The sequence below is a fragment of the Hyla sarda genome, chromosome 7, assembly GCF_029499605.1.
Source record: "Hyla sarda isolate aHylSar1 chromosome 7, aHylSar1.hap1, whole genome shotgun sequence".
Lineage (NCBI taxonomy): Eukaryota > Metazoa > Chordata > Amphibia > Anura > Hylidae > Hyla > Hyla sarda.
In genome coordinates this window covers 58,811,886-58,834,355 of record NC_079195.1, presented here as the reverse complement: position 1 = coordinate 58,834,355, position 22,470 = coordinate 58,811,886, and the positions used below count along the sequence as shown (strand labels likewise).

At 39.4% G+C, this 22,470-nt stretch overlaps 1 protein-coding gene across 1 annotated transcript in view; it reads left to right on the top strand.

Moving 5' to 3' along the window:
- LOC130281673 (alpha-2-macroglobulin-like protein 1) overlaps positions 1–21,210 on the top strand; it is a 181,047-nt gene extending 159,837 nt beyond the window's left edge. Inside the window, exons 29-37 of the mRNA XM_056529138.1 lie at positions 397–557; positions 4,231–4,446; positions 4,579–4,706; positions 6,120–6,210; positions 12,487–12,555; positions 15,129–15,231; positions 16,842–16,883; positions 17,367–17,501; positions 21,030–21,210. Coding sequence (XP_056385113.1) covers positions 397–557; positions 4,231–4,446; positions 4,579–4,706; positions 6,120–6,210; positions 12,487–12,555; positions 15,129–15,231; positions 16,842–16,883; positions 17,367–17,501; positions 21,030–21,055 — 971 coding nt within the window. The 3' untranslated portion in view covers positions 21,056–21,210. The remainder of the gene's footprint in view (positions 1–396; positions 558–4,230; positions 4,447–4,578; positions 4,707–6,119; positions 6,211–12,486; positions 12,556–15,128; positions 15,232–16,841; positions 16,884–17,366; positions 17,502–21,029) is intronic.
- The last annotated feature ends 1,260 nt before the right edge of the window (positions 21,211–22,470 follow it).

Sequence of the window (22,470 nt, the reverse complement as noted above, 5' to 3'; positions counted from 1 at the left end):
CAACCCATCTTAAGCATACGGTCACACAAGTGGGTTACCCATAAGTTTCCTGCTGCAATTTTGAGCTGTGGTGGATGTTCCAGGTTGGGAAACTTGCAGGTAACCTGCCTCTGGATTGCTGCATTCTAAAACATCAAATTTTTGGATGGACAAAGCAGTTCCAGAAGGGTTAAACATATGGCACATGAAACGAGCCAACACCCCCAATTAGAGGGGACAATTTGTTGATGAAACCCATACAATTTTGGAAGTATGATTTACAGATTCCCCAATAAGGACTATATCTCCATCTAAGCCTTCTGAAAAAAAAACTTAAACATGAAATAACTCAAATTATTAAGGATTTTTATGCTACAATTGTAATATTTTTTCATTGTCGTTTAATATATTTTTAAGCATCTAATGTATATGACGGAGAAATGCAAAGAGCCTCATATGCTATTCTCACCATACTTTCTGAGAAGACAACAACCCCCAAGAATCTGGAAGATGCTGGGGATCTCGTTCGTTGGATTGTGAAACACCAAAATGCATGGGGCGGCTTCTATTCTTCACAGGTAACCTTATTTTTCAAATGATCTTTTACCTTGAAATTCTTTTTACTGTAACATTTGCGTAAGCCATTTTATACGAACCTACTGTCTCCTGCTTTAGATGTCTCATCTGATGACAAAATAGGTATAATTCTTGTAACCTTCTTCATGAATCCACCCAAAAAAAGGCGCCAGTACCAGAACAATGATCAAAATATAAAAAAACTTTATTAGAAAAATTAGACATTTTATTTAAAAAACAAAAAGATTGGGAAGAATATAGGCACACAAATGAACAGTACAGAAGATAAGGTGATGGAAGTAATTGAGTAAGCATATAGTACAGGCATATAAACTGCTAACAAATGTAAACAGTATAGAGATATCAGCACATGAACATAATTAATATACATACAAAAACCAGTATAGGGCGTAAGCTCAGAAAGAGACAAAGGCAGATACAGCGGCATATAGGAGCAAATAAGAACAAACAGGGTATACCTGCCATGCACCTAATCAAGGCTGTATCACCAGTAACCCCAACGCGCGTTTCGCATTCAGGCTTTGTCAGGTTAGAGTTGTCTATCCAACTTTCCCACCCTGTCTAAATCTTCATGAAGATTTATCCTGGCCAAGAGTCATTTAATATTCAGGATTCTTCTGCTCTTTGCTTTTGCAGCTTATTTCCACACTTGGTTACATGGTTGAAAAAAGAGTATGTCAAGTTCAATCTTTAAAGGAAAGCTGTCACATATTTTCTCCCGCACTATTCACAGTTATTGGTGGATAGTGCGGGAGACGCTGATTAAAACGAGCTCTACCTTGGTCTGATCCGCGCCGCCGTTCGCCCGCAATTGTAGTTTTAATCTCGGTGTATATCCTGCTGTAACTGGCAAAGGCGGTGCTTCTGCGGGCTAACAGACACTGACGCCAGCGCCGCTCATGAATATTCATCCCTCCTGTTCTCCCTCTCTTTGCCGCTCCTAACCAGAGGGAGGGATGAATATTCATGAGCGGCGCTGACATCAGTGTCCGTTAGCTCGCAGAAGCACCGCCTTTGCCAGTTACAGTAGGATATACACAGAGATTAAAACTACAATGGCGGGCCAACGGCGGTGCAGATCAGACCAAGGTAGGGCTCGTTTTAAACAGCGTCTCCTGCACTATCCACCAATACCTGTGGATAGTGCGGGAGAAAATATGTGACAGTTTTCCTTTAACCCTGTTGTGTTAAGCAATCAGAATGAATACCTGGATAAACACCATTTATATGATTTTCCATTGATGGCATCCAGGCCCCTCTTGAACCTGTTCAATTAATCAACCATCACATTGGCCCAGATCTATCAAACGGTGTGAGATAAAAAGTGAAGTGACTTTCCCACAACAACCAATCACAGCTCAGCTTTTATATCTATATTATGAGCTGTGATTGGTTGTTGTGGAAAAATCACCCCACTTTTTATCTCACACAGTTTGATTAATCTGGACCATTGTGTGGAAGAGGGATTCCATAGTATCACTGAAATATTAGATTTATGGGGATTAAACATTGATTCAGGGATCTATTCTGATTTCCAAATTTGAAGTCTGGAAGGAATTTTCCTCCTGGTATGAGGCAATCGGCATCAGCATCATACAGGTTTTTTTTTTTTGCCTTCATCTGGACCAACACAGAAGGAATATAGGTTGTACTTGATGGACTATTATCTTTTTTCAATCTTATGACCTATTACTATGTTACTCACTGCTCTTGTAGTAAATAATCTCCCTCTGTAATTAGGGGGACAACCTATTTCCTCCTGACATAGAGGATGCCCCTTGTTATGGTTACTGGCCTAGGAATAAAAAAGATCACTACAAATATTTCTGTAATATATGGCTGTAAACTGGGACAGTGACAGTTCAAATGCAAGGCTTGTCCAAAAACAAAATACAGCCACAATTGCTGAAAACTAAATGAAGCCTGCTTGTCCATGAATTTATATACATTTTTAACTGTTCCTCACTATACAAGTGGCTTACTACAGCCACTCATCAAAACAAACTCTAAATGTGTTACCTCACACAACTGGCAATTGTCACAAAGTCTGCTTTTAAGGCTGGAGTCTTTTGAAGTGGATCTCCCATCTGAGGGTCAGATTCCTCTTAGCCCCACTATCAGACTGACTTCCAGCTAGTTTTAACAGCCAGTGACTAGCATCATTCATTGTTTGTTGTTTATGTACTTTTCTACAAAAAGTGATCCTACAAGGGACTATTAATTTACTTACTCCTGTCTCACTCCACTTCAATGGTCAAGAGTCTGCAGCGCCAAGGTGAAAGGTCTGTTTCCATTTTTTTTTACCACTACAACTTTTCCCAGATGGGATACGTGCTTCATGAAACTTAGTGTTTACATAAGTAAACAATATGGGTAAATATGGGTAAATATAGCGACCACCACTCCTTTCATTGTCTCACTCTATCTATCTATCAATCTAGATGAAATAAAAAAATATAGCCGCAGCACTCCAAATAAGTGAAAAAATATAAGGTGGCTTTATTCCATACAAAAACAGGAGCAATGTTTCAGCTGCCTGTAAAGCCTTTTTCATGCTTTGGGTCTCTGACCTGGACCAACTGGTTGCTTGCACCTGATTATTTTTGAAGTTTTTTGTTCTGGTTGTGCTGCTCTTCCGCTATTTTTTCTTTATCTATCTATCTATCTATCTATCTATCCATCTATCTAATCTATCTAATATATCTATCTATGTATCCCTTGTACCCTACAGTGCCACAAATAAACTCTTTTAGAATGCAGATGCTATTGAGTATGCTGGGCTACTTAATGTATGTCCTGTCAGTGAAATGACTGGAAAACCTATTGAGCTGGACTAGCACAGAAGCTGTGTGGTCACACTTGAGAAGATGAGAAATTGTGGTTGCGGATTATCAGAGGGGCACTCTTAGCAGCCCCAGGTCCTGGGTCGCCACCCAAAACACTTTTATAGAAGTCTGGCACTGGGTATGCTATCATATTAGGCTTTAAAATATCCTATTGTATGGATTGAAACATTGTTGCTGTACCACTTTTTGGGAGAAAAAAACAGTTGTTTGGTTTGTTTCACTCTAGTGCCGCTTTCCATTTCTTTGTAATTATATTAGTAAGTGATATATCTTGGAATGAGAGCCTCTATGATGTCTCCCATGCAGTGTATAGACAGAAGAGGGAATCCTGCTTATGTCTCTAAAGTACACCCTCAGTTGGAGCAAAATTAAAGAGCAGCAGTAAGCAGTATAAGCCGTCAATCATGTACTGGGTGACATTTAACACTTACTAGATTGTCTCTATATCTATCTTTATGTGTCTGTCTCTCTCTAGCCCCCCCCCCTCCTCTCCCCTCTTCATAGACTCACATGGAAAGCTGTAACCTGATACTTCAGTGAGCTAATCCATCTGGAGACAGCCTTGAGCAGTTTTTCAGAGTGAATTATGAGTTTAACAGTGGAAGGTGGTGGGGGAAAGAAAAAATGGGACCTCATAAAGAAAGAGGAGTTTTTCACTGATAAAAAGTTTCACGTTCTATTGATTTATGTAACATTTGTTTAAATGACAGCGACCATTTACGATCCAACAGTAATCATGTTTAAAATATTATACAAATGTTTTGCCTCAGTTGACTTTTTTTTCTTCAATTTGTCTTTGGTTCTCTAGGACACTACCTTAGCTATTCAAGCACTGGCTCAATATGCCAAAGCTATTAACCACAAGAAGGGGGATTCAACAGTGACAATAAAGTCAAAGTCCGGCTTTGAAAAGACAATACATGTGGACAAAAGCAACAATCTTCTTGTACAAACAGTGGATCTTCCAGAAATTCCTGGAGAATATACTGTTAGTGCTACAGGCGATGGCTTCGTCTATTTACAGGTAGAAACTGTTTATTAGAATTCCATCAAAAATAAGACACACGTTAAACCGTGAAATCATATTTTTGTAAAGATAACTGATTATAGTTTTCCACCAAAAATGTTGATTCTAGATATTTTATCCTGTTTGCAGTCACATTTACATTGCAATGTTTTGCCTGAGAAAACTGAAAAAGAATACTTTTCCTTCAACGTAAGCACTGAGCCGTCTACTTGCAACCATGCATCTTGGAAAAGATTTGATGTGCATATAGATGTCAGGTGAGCTGGGAGATGTCTAAAATTAGAAAAAGGTATCCAACATAAGGTGACTTTACTAATTACCTGTCAGCCAGAAATGGACATGCTTACCAAGGATCCATGCTTGTGTTGGTGGAAAATGGCCATGTATTGTGTCCTTCATTACACTGCTGGCTTGCTTGTGTGAACAGGATATTTCTTGTTGGTGTTCCCTTTCTCCAACTACAATTCCCAGGATCCCTTGTTTCTAGGTGGAAGGTGACTTATCTCCCTCCCACAAATCAGTCAACGCCACCGATTGCAGCAAAGCTAGGCGTCCTGTGCTTGAAATTTTCATGCACTTTCATGCAGCCCTGTGGAAAATGATCTTCCTCCCACCCAGTGGTAGCTCCACCCATTAAAGCACAGACACACTCCCTCCCTTGCAACACTTGACTAGCTATGCAGTGTCTAGGGCCTTAAACCCAGGAAAGGCCTGAGAAAATACTTGTGTATGCTGCTAAAAATGAACATCCAGGCATCAAATTACTTTCTCCCTAGCATAGTGCACCTTCTCATTGCTTCTCCCCAGTATCATGCACCATCTAAATTCATAGTCCTCAGCAAGTTTCCTATCTGATTACTGGTGCTAAGGTTGTATCACTATTTCATTCCTCATTCCCAGCAAGGCTCACTTTCTCACTCCTAGTCAACAACATAGCTTCTCTTAACCCTGGTCCCCAGTATGGCTCCCAATCTCATTACTGGTCCCATGCAAGGACCACCTATCTGAGTCCTAGTCCCCAGCATGTCAACCTACCTCTGTCTTTGTCCCTAGCATAGCTCCCCTTCTCTTTTGTAGTCCCTATCATCGCTCCCTATATCGTTCTTAGTCCCCACGATGGCTTCTCTTCCCAGTGCAGCATGATGTGGGCCACACTCTTTTCATCTCTGATGGCTTTCATCCTCCTGCTTCCTATCCAATGATCCAGCACCTCTTCCATGATGTCCCTTACAAGTCTCCTCCTCCTTTTTGTTCCAGTTTTCTGTTGTTGTGCAGTTTGGGTTTGCATCCAGAAATTTCAGAGTGCATATCATTTTATTGTGTGGTCTTATGAATGGGGTCTGAAAAACTTGTGTTTTTTAGTCGGATAATGGGATGGTATAGAGAGCAGCTTCCATAAAATATAATGGGAGGATACTAGGTCACAGGAAAATCTGTCTTGTTGGGAAGGGGTCTTCTTAAAGAGGTGGTCTACTTGGGAGGGTTTACTGTAAATTCTTTTAAAAAGAGTTATCTTGTGAAGACGATCCCTTTGATGTTTAAATCTGTGATGTTTCTTATGGATGAATTGTGCAACATAAAACAAATGTATCTTGTAATTCTAGAGTGTAGTTTGACCATGTTGTTTTCAATATCTCTTCAACTAAACCTTGTTTTTGAATTTTATATAGCTATTCAGGGAAACGGGAAAACACCAATATGGCGATGATTATAGTGGAGACTGTATCTGGATTCATTCCTGATAAGGACAGCGTGAAAAAGGTGAGAAGTGTGACTGAAGAGTCAATAGATTTATCAGGCTATAAACTGAATATATGTGTGTGTATTGGAAATAAGATTATTGTTCTACATTTAATTCTAATTTATAATAAATTGTCCCAAAGCTCTGACAAACTTTTGCTCACAGAAGCTAATCAGCTTCCAACTTTTTTTTTTAAGCCAAGTTTTGTAATGTAATAAGTGATCTTATTGGCCACGAGGGGCAACACTGAGGACAAAGCCAACTTTGTAATATTGTTTCTTAGCTTTATTTCTGAAACTTTCCATAACAAAGGCAGATTAGGATGTGGCTAGAGGTGTGAAACATATGTTGCTCCAGCCTCTAGCCACATCCTAACCTGCCTTTTTTATGGAAAGTTTCAGAAATAAAGCGAAGAAATTTTAACAGATGATGATGCCACTATTTTATCTACTGTCTTCTTTAAAATATGTTGTCTTGTATAGTAGAGCACCACCTGTACTGAGCTATGTGGTTTTCTTTCTTCCATTATTATCCTGATTGCAATTGTTATAGTTTCCACTATGGAGGGCAAGTTCATGATCACATTCATGACCATAGTATTACTGGCTCTACTGGTGTGTACTGTATATTGATCAATATTGTGTTTTTTTAACCCATAAAGTGTTGTCATAATGAAAACAACATTTGATGAAAGCTCAAAGACCTTTATAGGGGTTACATGAGAGGTTAGCAACCCCTCTAACATCAAAAAACGTAACATAAAATAGAATTTTCAGAATTTTAATATGATTCAGCCTCTGCTCTATCCTGTCACTATTGGTCTTCGCTCCATCGTGTGACTAGATGCCATGAAAGCATTTGACAGGGTGGAGTGGAGCTTTCTCTGGCACAATCTAGAGGGCTTTGGGTTGGGCGGGAACTTTTTGGAATGGGCAAGGGTTATTTATGATGCGGGTGATTGTTAACAGCTGTTTGACTGAAAAATTTATGTTAGAATGAGGCACTAGGCTGGGCTGCCCTCTTTCACCCTTATTATTTCCTCTTTATATTGAACCATCAGCTATAGCTATTAGGAGTTCCAAGGAAATTGAGGGTTTGGGAATGAGAGGTATATAGAGTAAGTTATTACTCTATGAGGACAATCTGCTCCAATATCGCCAAAATTCAGTGGTGGAGTATTTTTGGGTCAAAGCCTTGCTTAAAAATCAATTGGCTGAAATCTAATCTACCCCCTATGGATGGATGTACAGAAGATGTAGTGGGGGAGGTTAAAGTATTAAAGGAGTACTCCGGTGCACACTTTTTTCATTTTATCCCGTCCGGGCTGCAAAATAAAAGAAAACGCACTTTATCTTACCTGCCAATGAGCCCCCGGAGCTCTGGTACAAGTGTTCGATCCCTGGGCTATATTCTTCTTACTTCCTGTTAGCCCGGCACGTCACACGGAGCTTCAGCCTATCACTGGCCGAGGCGGGACATCGCTGTGACGTGCCGGGCTAACAGGAAGTAAAAAGAATACAGCCCGGGGACCAAACACCTGTACCGGAGCTCCGGGGGCTCGTTGGCAGGTAAGATAAAGTGCGTTTTCTTTTATTTTGCAGCCCGGACGGGATAAAATGAAAAAAGTGTGCACCGGACTACTCCTTTAAGGCAGGATCAAGTAATTTATTATCTGGGGTTAGCGGTGAGTGCAAATCCTCAACAGTTTGTTTTTTATTTAAATTTTAAAGATCGAAAACTGAATGAAATTTGAAAGATTGAAACCTGGTTAAAACTGACAATTTCAATTGCAGATAGGGTCTCAATTGTTAAAATAACAATCCTCCCACAGATATTATTTTTATTAAATACATCACCTATCTGGGTCTCCGACAAATGGTTTAGGGCTTTAACCCCTTAACGACGAGCGCCGTAAATGTACGCCCTGGTGACGTGGTACTTAACGCACCAGGACATACATTTACGTCCTAAGCATAACCGTGGGCATCAGAGCAATGCCCGGATCATGTGCTGCAGGTCCCGGCTGCTGATTGCCAGGGACCCGCTGGTAATGGCGGACACCCGCGATCCCGCGGATGTCCGCCATTAACCCCTCAGATGCCGTGATCAATACAGATCACGGCATCTGCAGCATCGCAGTCACTTAAATGGATGATCGCATCGTCCGCAGCGCTGCCGCGGCGATCCGATCATCCAGCACGGCAGACGGAGGTCCCCTCACCTGCCTCCGCTGCCTTCCTGGAGTCTTCTGCTCTGATCTGCCTTCCCGCAGACCAGAGCAGAAGATGACCGATAACCCTGATCAGTGCTGTGTCCTATCGAATGATTGCTATAAATAGTCCCTTATGGGGACTATTAAAGTTTAAAAATAAAAGTAAAAAAATAAAGTTAAAAAAATGTGAAAACCCCCCTCCCCCAATAAAAACGTAAATTGTCACATTTTCCCTATTTCACCCCAATACATATTTGGTATTGCCGCGTGAGTAAATATCTCAAATATTAAAATAAAATTTTAATAGTAAAGTACGGTGAACGGTGTGAACGTAAAAAAAAAATCCAAAATAGCTGCTTTTTTTTATAACCTTTTATTCCCCCAAAAATTTATAAAAAATGTATTAAAAGTTTTATATAAGCAAATATGGTATCAATAAAAAGTACAGATCACAGCGCAAAAAAATTAGCCCTCATACCGCCGCTTATCTTTTTAATTTCCCCACACAAATAGTGTTTTTTTGGTTGCGCCATACATTTTATGGTAAAGTGAGTTATGACATTACAACGGACAACTGGTCGGGCAAAAAACAAGCCCTCATACTAGTCTGTGGATGAAAATATAAAAGTTATGATTTTTTGAAGGCGAGGAGGAAAAATCAAAAACGTAAAAATAAGAATGTCTGTGTCCTTAAGGCCCAAATGGGTTGCGTCCTTAAGGGGTTAATAGTTTTAATGAATAGGCTGATTTGGGGTAGGAAGAGCATGAGAGTTAAATATTCATCTCTGACTTTACCAGAGGATGAAGGGGATTTGGTCTTACTGGATTTTCGCTGGTACTTTTGTCTTTTAGGATGAAGGATAATATGAGATGGGAAAAGTGTCCAGTTCTGCACTATTATTTATTTTAGTTGTAAAGGGAGTCTACAAAGATATATTTGAACTAATAGAAGCTGGCTTTATGGAAGCAGTTTTTTTTTTATAAAAACATATTTGCTCATTTATATAGAAGAGCTTGGACAGAGATTAAACAACTGTAAGTTTAGATTGCACACCGATGTGGTTTAACTATAATCTCACTGAATTTATTCAAATCAATGATGCACAATTTTGGATAAATTAAAAGCCTGTAATTCATTGGTCAGGTTTATGACTCTGGGCATCTCAGACTATATGATCATATTAAAAAACTTTTTAATGTTAAAGAAGTACAAAAGTTCATTATTTTTTGCTAATTATTAACCCAAATAGAAGCACAGTTGATGGGGAGTATAGGATGATCCTGAAAGTGGGAAAGGGAGCTGGGGGCAATCTTAGCAGAAACATGGTCTGAATAATTGCTCTCCTAATAAATCACACTGTATGATATAATTAAACATTTTATACAGCGTTTATTACACCCAGAGAGGTTTAAAATATAGGGAATGCAGGAAAGATGTGCAATACCCAAAATGCCATATGGAAGATGCAGGTTTATTCCACCTTCTGTGGGAATGCAGGATAGTTAAAAAATGCTGGATGGATGTAATTACAATAATTAAAGGTAGGTTAAATATGAGGCTGGAGGGTGCACCTAGACAGATTTTGTTTGGGGAATTCTTGTAGAATGGAAAAAAAGCAGGAACGTTGACTCGTCTCTTTTGTTATGCAAAAACTATTATAATTAGGGGTTGGTTAAATTTTTACTCCTTAAGGACCAGGGGTTTTTCCGTTTTTGCACTTTAATTTTTTCCTCCTAACCTTTAAAAAATCATAACTCTTTCAATTTTGCACCTAAAGATCCATATGAAGGCTTATTTTTTGCGCCACCAATTCACATCAGTCATTTTACCATTTAAAATGGAAAACAAAATCATTGTATGACAAAATTGAAGAAAAAAACAAAATTTTTTATATTTTGGGGGTTTCTGTTTCTACGCAGTAAATTTTTCGGTAAAAATTACACCTTCTTTTTATTCCATAGGTCCATATGATTAAAATGATGCCCTACTTAGATAGGTTTGATTTTGTCGTACTTCTGGAAAAAATCATAACTGCATGCAGGAAAACTTATACGTTTAAAATTGTCATCTTCTGACCCCTATAACTTTTTATATTTTTCCGTGTATGGGGTGGTATGAGGGCTCATTTTTTGCACCGTGATCTGAAGTTTTTAGCCGCACCATTTTTGTATTGATCAGACTTTTTGATCGCTTTTTATTAATGTTTTTAATGGTTTAAAAAGTTACCAAAAATACACTATTTTGGATGTTGGAATTTTTTGGCGCGACCGTGCTGTTTAATTAATGATATATTTTTATAATTTGGACATTTCCACACGCGGTAATACCACATATGTTTATTTTTATTTCCACAGTTTTTTTTTTTATGGGAAAAGGGGGGTGATTCAAACTTTTATTAGGGAAGGGGTTAAAGGATCTTTATTCACTTATTATAATTTTTTTTTTGCAGTGTTATAGCTCCCATAGGGGACTATAACACTGCACACACTGATCTTTTACATTGATTAATGGTTTCTCATAGGAAACCATTGATCAATGATTTTGACGCTTGACTGCTCTTGCCTGGATCTCAGGCACTGATCAGTCATTCGGCGATTGGACAACAGGAGTCAAGGTAAGGGACCTTCATGCTGTCCTACAGCTGTTCGGGATGCTGCGATTTCACAGTGGCAATCCCGAACAGCCCGCTGCGCTAGCCAGGGGTAGTTTAGTTTCACTTTAGATGCGGTGATCAACTTTGAACGCCATGTCTAAAGGGTTAATAGCGTGGCACCACGATAGTGCCGTGCGCTATTAGCCACGGGTCCTGGCTGTTGCTAGATGTTGGGCCCGACCCGCTATGACGCGGGGCCATGACGTGGCCCCGCGTTATAGAACGGGAGCGGACTCAGCACGTACTGGTACGTCCTTGGTCCTTAAGGGGTTAAAAGGGTATCCATCATAAGGTAATTTTAGTACTTACCTGTCAGACAGTAATGGACATGCTTAGGAAGGATCCATGCTTTGGGGCTAAATGGCTGTGTTGTGGGTGCACTGTAACGCTTTTTGTTTGTGAAATAGCGATTTCCTGTTGGAGCAGTGATTTCTTGTTGGTGTTCCCTCCCTCCAACTACAAGTCCTGGATCCCTTGTTTGTAAGTGTGAGGTCTCTTTTCTCCCTCCTACACATCAGCCACCCCACCCATTAAAGCACACCCGGGACAATTCTCTGCAGCCCTGTGGAGAATGATCTCCCCCCCCCCCCCACCCCACCCAGCGGTCACTCCACCCAGCACACAGGCTTCCTTTCAACCCCTGTCTAGTGATGTTATGTCTCGGGCCGCGCTGCAACCTGGGAAAACCTGAGACGACACTCATTTTGTATGCTGTTAAAAATAAACATCAGGGTAAAGATCACATAAGAAGTGCAAGAACAGCCATCAAACACAGGTACAGACACTATATTTTTAACCACACTAACTTTCTAGCCCCTGTAGCATAGTCTAAAAAAATTTAAAAAAAATTCCAGGAATATCCCTTTAATCCACTGAATGTAAAGAAGTGGCATACATTAATAGAAAAAATGTTTAAAAAAAAATAAAAGGATAATTAGCCAAGACCTCTAGAAATAAGTGTAGACAAATTTTTAGAAAGGGGGGGGGGAGGGGAGAGAGAAATAACATTTGATTCAACTTATTGAACAATGGCTGGTTTCATCAAGGAGAAAAATGGCAAAAAATGGACATTTTAATTTAGGTTGTGTCTTTTTTTTCTGAAATTGTTGTTGGAAATGTCATAAAATTCACATATGTGGGGAAATTTACCAAAATCTCTACAGAGGAACAGTGGAGCAGTTGCCCATAGCAACCAATCAGATAGCTTCTTTTATTGGTTGACTTTTCCTCTGCACAAGTTTCAATAAATCTCTCCAAAGTTGTCTGTGCATTTCAATACAAATATGCCATATAATCTTACTTACACCTCTAATATGTTGCAAAAATATTATACTTCCATATAAAAAGTGATTATACAAAACTTTAAACGACTGTGGGTAATTGTTTTTGCTAGTTAACATTTAATCAAAATATCCTCTTCTTCTGGATAGTTGAAGAAAAATCCTCTTGTGGAGAGAACAGAAGTATCAGCGGAGAACATTACCATTTACCTGTCCAAGGTAAGACACAAAAACATCCTATAAAAACAATGGATCTCATTAAGACAATGTATCCAGTTTTTTTAATTTAACTTTTCTAAGAAACATGTATATGAATATTTTAAAGAGAATGTATAGTCTGAAAATTACCTATTTAAAGGGGTTATCTAGTAATCAAAAAACAGAGCTTATATCTTTCAAAAATTGGTCCCTGTCTTTCTCCAGGTTGGGTGTAGTTCCATTGAAGTGAATGGAGCCAAGTTGTAATACCACACCAAAGCTGGAGACAAAGAGTAAGCTATTTTTTTTTAAGAAATACGCTCTGTTTTTCGACTCCTGGATACCCCCTTTAAGTTTTTATATTAGTTTTGTATGTCATTTTGTCAGGTAGGGAAGATATAAGTGTAACAATGAGCTAACCCCCCAGCACTAGTGTCTGCCTTCCTGTAGCTCTATCCTAGGTGATGGACCCCCAACTGGGTAATGTTTCCTACTGGGAATAAGTGCAGGGTGTAAGAATGGTGAAAAGAGCTAAAACAGCAACAGACAGACACATCAGGAAACAAGTCAGGACACAAAGGGTTAACCAGGGGACAGACAGGGGTTACAAAACCAGAAAAGCATCAGGAGCACACAGACAAATGAGGTCATGCAGGCCAGGGTCAGAACCAGGAAGTAGCAGACATACACAACATTAGGCTGAAGGCTTGAATGGAGAGATAAAAAACAGACAAGGGGGCGCTCCCTGAAGAGGTATGTTCACTGACGTGCACCCTCCACCACACCGAAGTGATATACCAACCTTTGTATACGTAACTGCACCAATAAAGTGCAGCAAGGGTGATGGCAGAGACGGCTGTAGATACTGGCTGCTGCACTCCGACCGGTACCGGGCTCCTTCATTGGAGACCGATTGGAACGCGGTGGGTTGTTGCAGTGGGAAAAAAAAACGCACCAGCACAGATCCCAGTCAGGACGTCTGGACCAGCACCCCAGCATGCAGCAAAATCTGTTCCTGGGTATTGTTAGTGGACCTGAGGAAGGCATTGGTGAATGCCGAAATGCATTGTCCCTTTCACAATAATAAAACCATTCGTTGTCGTGTGCTACTCGTGTCTTGCCTTGATGTTCCACAAACTGTGCAGCGCCTCCGGAAACCGTTTTTTTTTTTTCCCACTGCAACAACCCACAACATTAGTCTGAAGAATGGTCAAAAGGCAGACAGGCAGTTATCCCAGGTAGGACAACAAGGTACACGATGGCAGGCAAGAGAGTGGTCATGAAACAAGGAAGAGGTCAGAATACAGTACACGCAGGAATGTTTTAGTATGGATTTTTGTCCTTATAGGAGAAAAAGGGCTATAAAATTGCCTATGGATCAATTGGCAAAAATGTTAATTTTCCTTAATTTGCCCATCACTAGTTTTCACCTTTAAACAGTCACAAAAAAGTTATGCCTTGGCTGCACCATTTTTTTTTTCGAATTGTAATAGCTTCCTCAGTTTTTTAGCCAACTGATTTTGGCTAAAATATAGCAGAAAATGTTAGGCAATGTGTTAAATTTTGGGATACAATTATGTATTTTCAGGCACAGTACCTAGGCTGACAGCTTTTTCCTGTTGTTTATCTAGGGCCAACATATTCCATAGTGCTGTACAAAGATTGTCAATAATTCACATCAGTCCTTCTCTGTAATAAGACACAGACACATCCGAGTTGCCTATCTAACACAAAGCCAATAAACCTTCTGTATCTTCTCAAAGTGTGAGAGAGAAAAAAAAAAAACAGAAAACAAGGAGGAAACACACACAACGCAATAGAGAGCCACCAGGCTACTCGTAAGGCTGGGTTCACACATAGTATTTTGGTCAATACTTTTAGATAAAACCAGGAGATGTTCCATAACACAGCAAAGGGTACAAATCTTTCCATTATAGTTTTTGTCTGTGTGATTCCACTCTTGGTCTTAGTTAAAGGGGTACTCCGGTGAAAAACTTTTTTTTTATAAATCAACTGATGCCAGAAAGTTAAACAGATTTGTAAATGACTTCTATTAAAAAATCTGAATCCTTCCTATACTTATTAGCTGCTGAATACTACAGAAGAAATTCTTTTCTTTTTGAAACACAGAGCTGTCTGCTGACATCATGAGCACAGTGCTCTCTGCTGACATCTCTGTCCATTTTAGGAACTGTCCAGAACAGCATATGTTTGCTATGGGGATTTCCTTTTACTCTGGACAGTTCCTAAAATGGACAGAGATGTCAGCAGAGAGCACTGTGCTCGTGATGTCAGCAGACAGCTCTGTGTTTCAAATGGAAAAGAATTTCCACTGTAGTATTCAGCAGCTAATAAGCACAGGAAGAATTAAGATGTTTTAATAGAAGTATTTACAAATCTATTTAACTTTCTGGCACCAGTTGATTTAAAAAAAAAAAATAATAATATTTCACCGGAGTACCCCTTTAAATATTCTGAGCACAATTCTAGGTGTAAACCCAGCCTCACTTTTATATCATGTGAACCTCTTGTAGATGGACCGGTTTGTCTTTTTTGTACAGATATATTATTCACTCCATTTGTTTCTTTTGTAGCTCACACATGAACCTGTAAGCTTTGTCTTTTCTCTGGAACAAGAAGCTCCAGTACAGAATCTGCAGCCGGCCTCGGCTGTAGTATTTGATTACTATGATCCAGGTAAGTGGAATATACTAAAATACCTTGTGTCCTTTTTCCATTACAGTCAGTTTTATTGAGAGAACACATATTGGGCTGGGGCTAGAAGCTATAGTTTGTACTATTGGTGGCTTTTTTCTTTAAGTTTATTTTATATTGTCTGCCTGCCATAGGGTCATAAGAGACATTGGGAGTGTTTTAACATTACAAGTTTTTGTTATTGCAACTTTTCCCTGTGACGGGGACTGACATATTATCCCAAATAGATAAGGAATACAACCCCCTAATAGTCACTACTGTGCTGATATGGGTCTGATAATATACAGCAACTCCTGCAGCTACCCGGTATGCAGCGATCATGTGATTGTTGAGTTGGAAGCATAAAAAATATATTTCACAATTAATATTGAAATTTGATCAGTCTAGAGTGTCAGGCCATTGTCGGTGTTCCCTTAAGGCCCTACCTGTAAGGATGTTGTTAGGCAGAGGAATAGGGATAATAGTTCAGGGTATTCAAACATTTAGTGGTCTCTCACTTCATGCTTGCCTATATAATACTGTACTATGGCAGATGACATTTAAATGGTCACTGTAGTTTCAAACAGCTTCCCTCCATGTGATGTCCTATGAGATTTCCAACATGTTTGTAAGTCACTTCATTTACCAGAAATGACTCCTTATCCCAGAAAAAAAACTCTAAAGTCTTTCCATTCAGTATCTCACTTCCCTGTGCTGGTCACTGCCTGTTAACCCCATCTCTAGCAGAAGAGAGACTAGGACAGAACACAAAACAGAGGATTTTCTTACTGTTATGCGAGGGAGAAAGCCTGGACTGTGTGCTCGTAAGCTGCTCCTTTTTTCCTTCTCATCAGTGCCAGTGAATCAAGGCTTCCTTCATATCTCTTACTATCTACAGAGTTTTGGGCAGTTGTCCCTTGTGTAAATATTTGTCTTCTTACTAAGTACACAGGGCTGCCTCCTGAATTGATTATTATTATCAGCAGCAGTTCACTGCTTAAACCAGGGCTTCATTGATGTAACCCCTTCCTTGCTGTCATCCTCTCTGGTAGTGTTTAGTCATTATCAGCCATTCACTGCTTAGAACAGGACTGCGTTTGTCATGCAGACCCCCTGCCCCCAAAACTCTATCTATATACTGTCCGGTAAATCATTCCACTGCAATGTGCCAGCCTGTGCAACCTAAGCAATGTTCCTTCTCCGGCACTAACTATGTCATGGGATAGCAGAGAGGAGGGCTTGTGAGAGGGGTATATCCAGTGATTGTACAGAGAAGTAAGGGAAGGATATATGTGAGAACTGCTGGTAAATCCATATCCGGTCCTGTCACCTGAGAAATAGTTGTGCGCCATGGAGTGGACTCTCAGGAACTCAATAACAGTTGTTTAATCTGCTACTGTTTTGTACCGAATAATAGTGTTTCCTAAGCACAGTACAATACAATTGTTTGAGAAGTATAATTTATGTTGTATTATTTTCTTTTATCCAAAGAATAAATGGGCCCTCTGAGAGGGTCCGCACCCAATCTTCATCTTATCCTCTTTTGGATAGACAAGCTATTTTGACCCATATTCCTTGGTTTACTCCTGATTTAACATATATTTCTATTGCAGAAGAGTATACTGTGGTCGAGTATAGTGCCCCATGCAGTGAAGGTAAGAAATGGTTCCTCAATATTGTGTCTTTTTTTATATCAGTGATTTGGTGTTTTTTTCTGAATAGTTTTCACATAATATAAATAATATAACTAGTAAAATTGTATTGCTGCTTTAAAGAGGCCGAGGTAACTAATTAACAATATCTTGCAAGATTAAAGGGGTTTTCTGGGCAAAATGTATTGGTTACCTATTGCCAAGAGAGGTCAATAATATCAGTTTGGTGGGGTGCAGCTAGATAACAAAGCAAGCCTACACCTACTGCGCAGTATTTATATGTGGGTACAATAATAGAAAATACTGACAAAGAAGCAACAAGAAACATATAGTGGCCTATGGACTGCCTACAGTTCCATAGTACAGAGTCACTGGGAATCGAGGTGGCACCATGTGGTCTTCATTCTCCGCCATGTGCAGGAGGTGTTGAAGGTTTAGAGATTTATGGTGTCACTGATGAAATATTAATGGATTGTCTATTTTCAGTAATACCTCACTGTGCAGTATCTGCTGAAGAGAGAGAGGATTGTGGATACCCAAATATATCACAGGATCAATGTCATCAGAAAGGCTGCTGCTATGACCACAGCATCCCTGGAACCAAGTGGTGTTTCTTCCAAGGTTTGACTTGAGATTTATTCTTATTTGCATTCTCCAGACTTTTCTGTCAATCACTTTTATCTCTTCCTGTTATTCTTTCCTGTTATCATAGCAGAACCCTTTATAGTTCTACAATATGTCTGTGATTAGGGATCCCTAAACTGGTTGCCTGGTTTAGAAACATATTTTCATTTCCCTTCATAGTCTAATATTCATCTTAAAGGGGTTCTCCGGCCCTAAGACATCTTATCTCCTATGCAAAGGATGGGGGATAAGATGTCTGACCGAGGGGGTCCCGCCGCTTGGGACCCCCGCAATTTCGCATTCAGCACCCACCTCGAGGAGCTGCACTCTACGCTGCCAGCTCAGAATCTGCCGTGTGATGACCACAGGGCCGGTGTATCGTGATGTCCCGACTCCGCCCCTGTGTGATGTCACGCCTCAGCTATGCCTGTTTATGGGAGGCGGCGTGACGGCGGGACCCCCGAGGTCAGACAGCCAAAGGATAGGGGATAAGATGTCTTAGGGCCGGAATACCCCTTTAACCTGGGGCAAATATAACAATGATAGGCAGATAATTGAACAAGATCTTATCCCATGTAAATGGAATGAATTTTAATGACATTTACATTTATTTTTTTGCAGTTGAACACATGGAAGTATGTATAAAACTTAAAATACATCCATACTCGTGCAATCTTTTTTATTTGTGATAAAATCAGGTCATTCAGATGTTATCTGTAGGCACTTGTTATCACTCTTTCTCTTTTTATCAGCTAGTGATTCCTTTGCCAATTGCTCTATTGCAAGGAATCATAAAAATTCTTTGACGTATAGAGAATCTGATGATTTTATGATGGTCTATATCTATACAGAAAATATCTGGTTTGCCTGGTTTCGTCCCAAATGAGAGAACCTACATGAATTTGGAAGTGTGCAGAGTTTTGTACACTCATTGGATATCTGGTTGGGAGCCTGCTCTGGTGTCTCGGCTAGACCATTTAATGAGTGCTGAACATTTATACACAGAAACATAGCAGTGGAACAAAATGTGCATGTTTGATTTTTAGTGAGGGTGTAGACACCATAAATGCAGACCATGCAGCTCCTATGGAGCCCTTGGGCCAAGTCTTGGTTAGTTATCAAAGCAGGTGATTAGAAACTGTGCAGAACTCCCCTCTCCTGAATAACTCCATTGTTAAAGCGGTACTCCCGTGGAAAACTTTTTTTTTTTAAATCAACTGGTGCCAGAAAGTAAAACAGATTTGTAAATTACTATTAAAAAATCTTAATCCTTCCAGTACTTTTTAGGGGCTATATACTACAGAGGCAATGCTTTACTTTTAAGATTTCTCTGATGTCATGACCACAGTGCTCTCTGCTGACCTCTGCTGTCCATTTTAGGAACTGTCCAGAGGAGGAGAAGATCCCCATAGCAAACATATGCTGCTCTTGACAGTTCCTAAAATGGACAGCAGAGGTCAGCAGAGAGCACTATGGTCATGACATCAGAAAAATCTAAAAAGTAAAGCATTTCTTCTGTAATATATAGCCCCTAAAAAGTACTGGAAGGATTAAGATTTTTTAATAGAAGTAATTTACAAATCTGCTTAACTTTCTGGCACCAGTTGATTTAAAAAAAATAAAAAGTTTTCCACGGGAGTATCCCTTTAACAAAAGGGCGATGAATTGACAACGAGACCATCAGGGAGGGAACAAATACCAAAACCTTCTGATACTGGTAGCAAAAAATCTGACAGAGCCCATCCTTTGTGCTTCTTTGAGATACATAGAGCCATTGGGGGGGATTTATCAAAGCTGTCTATTTCCTGCATCAATATAGACCAACCGGTCTATTGTTTGCCTAATTTATCAAAAGTCACACGGCTCTTGATAAATTCTGTGCACAGACTTCGGAATCTACGGTTTAGACTATATTTAAACCTGCTCCAGCATGGTCTGACAATTCAGTGTACTTTCGCCCGATGCAAATTTTCGCCGAAAAGTCGCAATTGATAAATTCAGCACCAATGCATTTTTCTGTCTAAAATAGACTTGAATGCATCATGTTCTAAAAATCCTCTAAAGCTAAAGTCGCAAAAAAGTCACACATATTTAGACTGCGACTTTCTGTGCAACAATTTTAGATGGGAAAAAACTGTCTAAAGCCTTTGATAAATATCCCCCTTTGACTCTATTGAGACAAAATGGTCTAAAGCTATGCCTTTTGCATCACAATACAGTATTTGATACACAACATTTGGTTATGTTTATTGACAATAATTAACCCCTTGGGGACGGAGGGTTTTTCTGTTTTTGCACTTTAGTTTTTTCCTCCTTACCTTTTAAAAATCCATAACCCTTTCAATTTTGCGCCCAAAAATCCATATGATGGCTTATTTTTTGCACCACCAATTCTACTTTGTAATGACATCAGTCATTTTACCCAAAAATTTATAATGAAATCGAAAAAAAAACATTGGGTGACAAAATTGAAGAAAAATTTTTTTTTTCACAGTGCATTTATCGGTAGAAATGACACCTTCTCTTTATTCTGTAGGGCCATATGATTAAAATGATATCCTACTCATATAGGTTTGATTTTGTCGCACTTCTGGAAAAAAATCATAACTACATGCAGGAAAATGTATACGTTTAAAATTGTCATCTTCTGACCCCTATAACATTTTTGTTTTTCCACGTACGGGGCGGTATGAGGGATCATTTTTTGTGCCGTGATCTGAAGGTTTTAGCGGTACCATTTTTGTATTGAGTTAACTTTTTGATCGCATTTTATTCATTTTCATGACCAAAAATATGCTGTTTTGTACTTTAAAATTTTGTGGCGTGTACGCCATTGACCGTGCGGTTTAATTAACAATATATTTTTATAATTTGGACATTTCCGCACGCAGCAATATCCTATATGTTTATTTTCATTTTTATTTACACAGTTTTTTTTTTTTTAAATGGGAAAAGGGGGGTGATTCAAACTTTTATTAGGGAAGGGTTAAATTATATTTTTTAAACTTTTTTCCACCTTTTTTTGCAGTGTTATAGCTCCCATAGGGGGCTATAACACTGCACACACTGATTCTCATAGGAAACCATTGATCAATGATTCTGCCACTTGACTGCTCATGCCTTGATCTCCGGCACTGAGCAGTCATTCGGCGATCAGACACCAGGAGGCAGTTAAAGGGACCCTCCTGCTGTCCTACAGCTGTTCGAGTCACTGCGGCGATCCCGAACAGCCGTCTGAGCTAACCGGCATTAGTTTACTTTCACTTCAGATGCGGCGTTCAACTTTGAGGGTGAGCCCAACCCGCTATGACACGTGGCCCCGCATTATAGAAAGGGAGTGGGCAAAGGGCATATAGGTACGCCCTCCATCCCCAACAGGTTAAAAATATATATCAGATAAGCAGTCTATACTCTAGATAATAAAAATGACCAAACCACAGCTTGTGAAAAAAAGTACAGGATATTCAAGAAAGGTGTAATGAAATTTGTCTATGTTTGATCTACAAAATGTTTCTATTTTAACAGGCTTTAGGAAGACACAAAAGCATTAATCGAGGGTCACTAACTGCACAACACACCGGCGACCTCTACTCTAGGGAAAAGTCCATGACAACTTTACAAAGAGAGGAAGAGCGTCTGGTCATATACACCATCAAATTCTATGTCCTACAAACAAACTCTCAATAAAATATAAATGTGTCCTGCTAACAGAAGTCTTGTCTTATGTATTTTGTATACTTAAAATAAGGAACAAATAAGAATCTCATGTGTAGTACATGTGTACTTGTTTGTAAAAGTACTGCACATAAATAGATAAAATGTTGTAAATATTCAGTGTCACAGACACGGAGCAGGGAACACATGTCATACCCTATTGCCTTCACTGCAACTGTGACCCTTGGTAGGGACTGTAAATATATACTCCACTTCCACACTTCCTTTTACCCCCATCTATTGCACTAGGCTACAAAGAAGTTAAAAAGTGTCCCTGTCATTAAAATATTTTTTACAGACTAGAAGTCATGTAAAACGTGGAAATTTTTTGAAAAAGTAGAAAAAAAATTGTAGAGGAGAGTAGTTTTACAAAATGAAAATCATTTCAATGCTGGATGTTGTTCTCACCATTTTACTGAGAAGAGGAAAAGAAAAAAACAATTTACTATTCAGTCAGACTCATAGGCAAACATTATTTGTAATTGGTGACACTTCATTCTTCTGCCATCCCAGTTCTGCTTTGTATGCAAATGACCTGATTGTTGCAATGGGGAAGGGGGAGTGGAGTTGGCGTTTCTAAGCTCACCATGCACTTTGACATCCGGCCGGCATCTTTCTAGTAATGCTGCCTCCCCTCTCCATTTTTTCCAGGCCTTCCCATCTCTAAATCCTACCATCACTGATCAGTACCACAAGCAGGGAGTAACACACTTCTAGAGGGCCGTCCATAGAAGCTGGATGGAGATGCTGTGAACCAGGGAGCGAAGTGCTTAAATGTTGGCTTCTCCTCACTCATTCAAATGATTGGTCAAAATCTAACTGAGATCCTGGCAAATCAAAACTTTTAATACGTCTTTGCCACAAGTCAAAACTTTATTTTAATACCACTTTAAGGACACCCTATAACCAGTCCCTACCTCCACACTCAAAATAAATTCTGCCTCCACCCTTCACTAGCACAGATGAGACGCCCCAGTTTCAAATGCACAAGTACATACAGGGATGCACTGTTCTTGTGAGCATAAAACAGGTAAATGTCTAGCATCCTGGAATTCATTGGCTAACACAGATAAGTGGTACCTTTCCTTTTTAAGGTTGTCGGTATATTTAAAGGACAAATGTATTAATTTAGGATTTAATATACAATAGTGCAGTGCTTACAAAGCTACAAGACAAAAAGAAAAGATGCATTAACAAGAAATACACGCAAGCAAAACATGTATAAAAAAGGAATAACATGAAACAGTAGAAG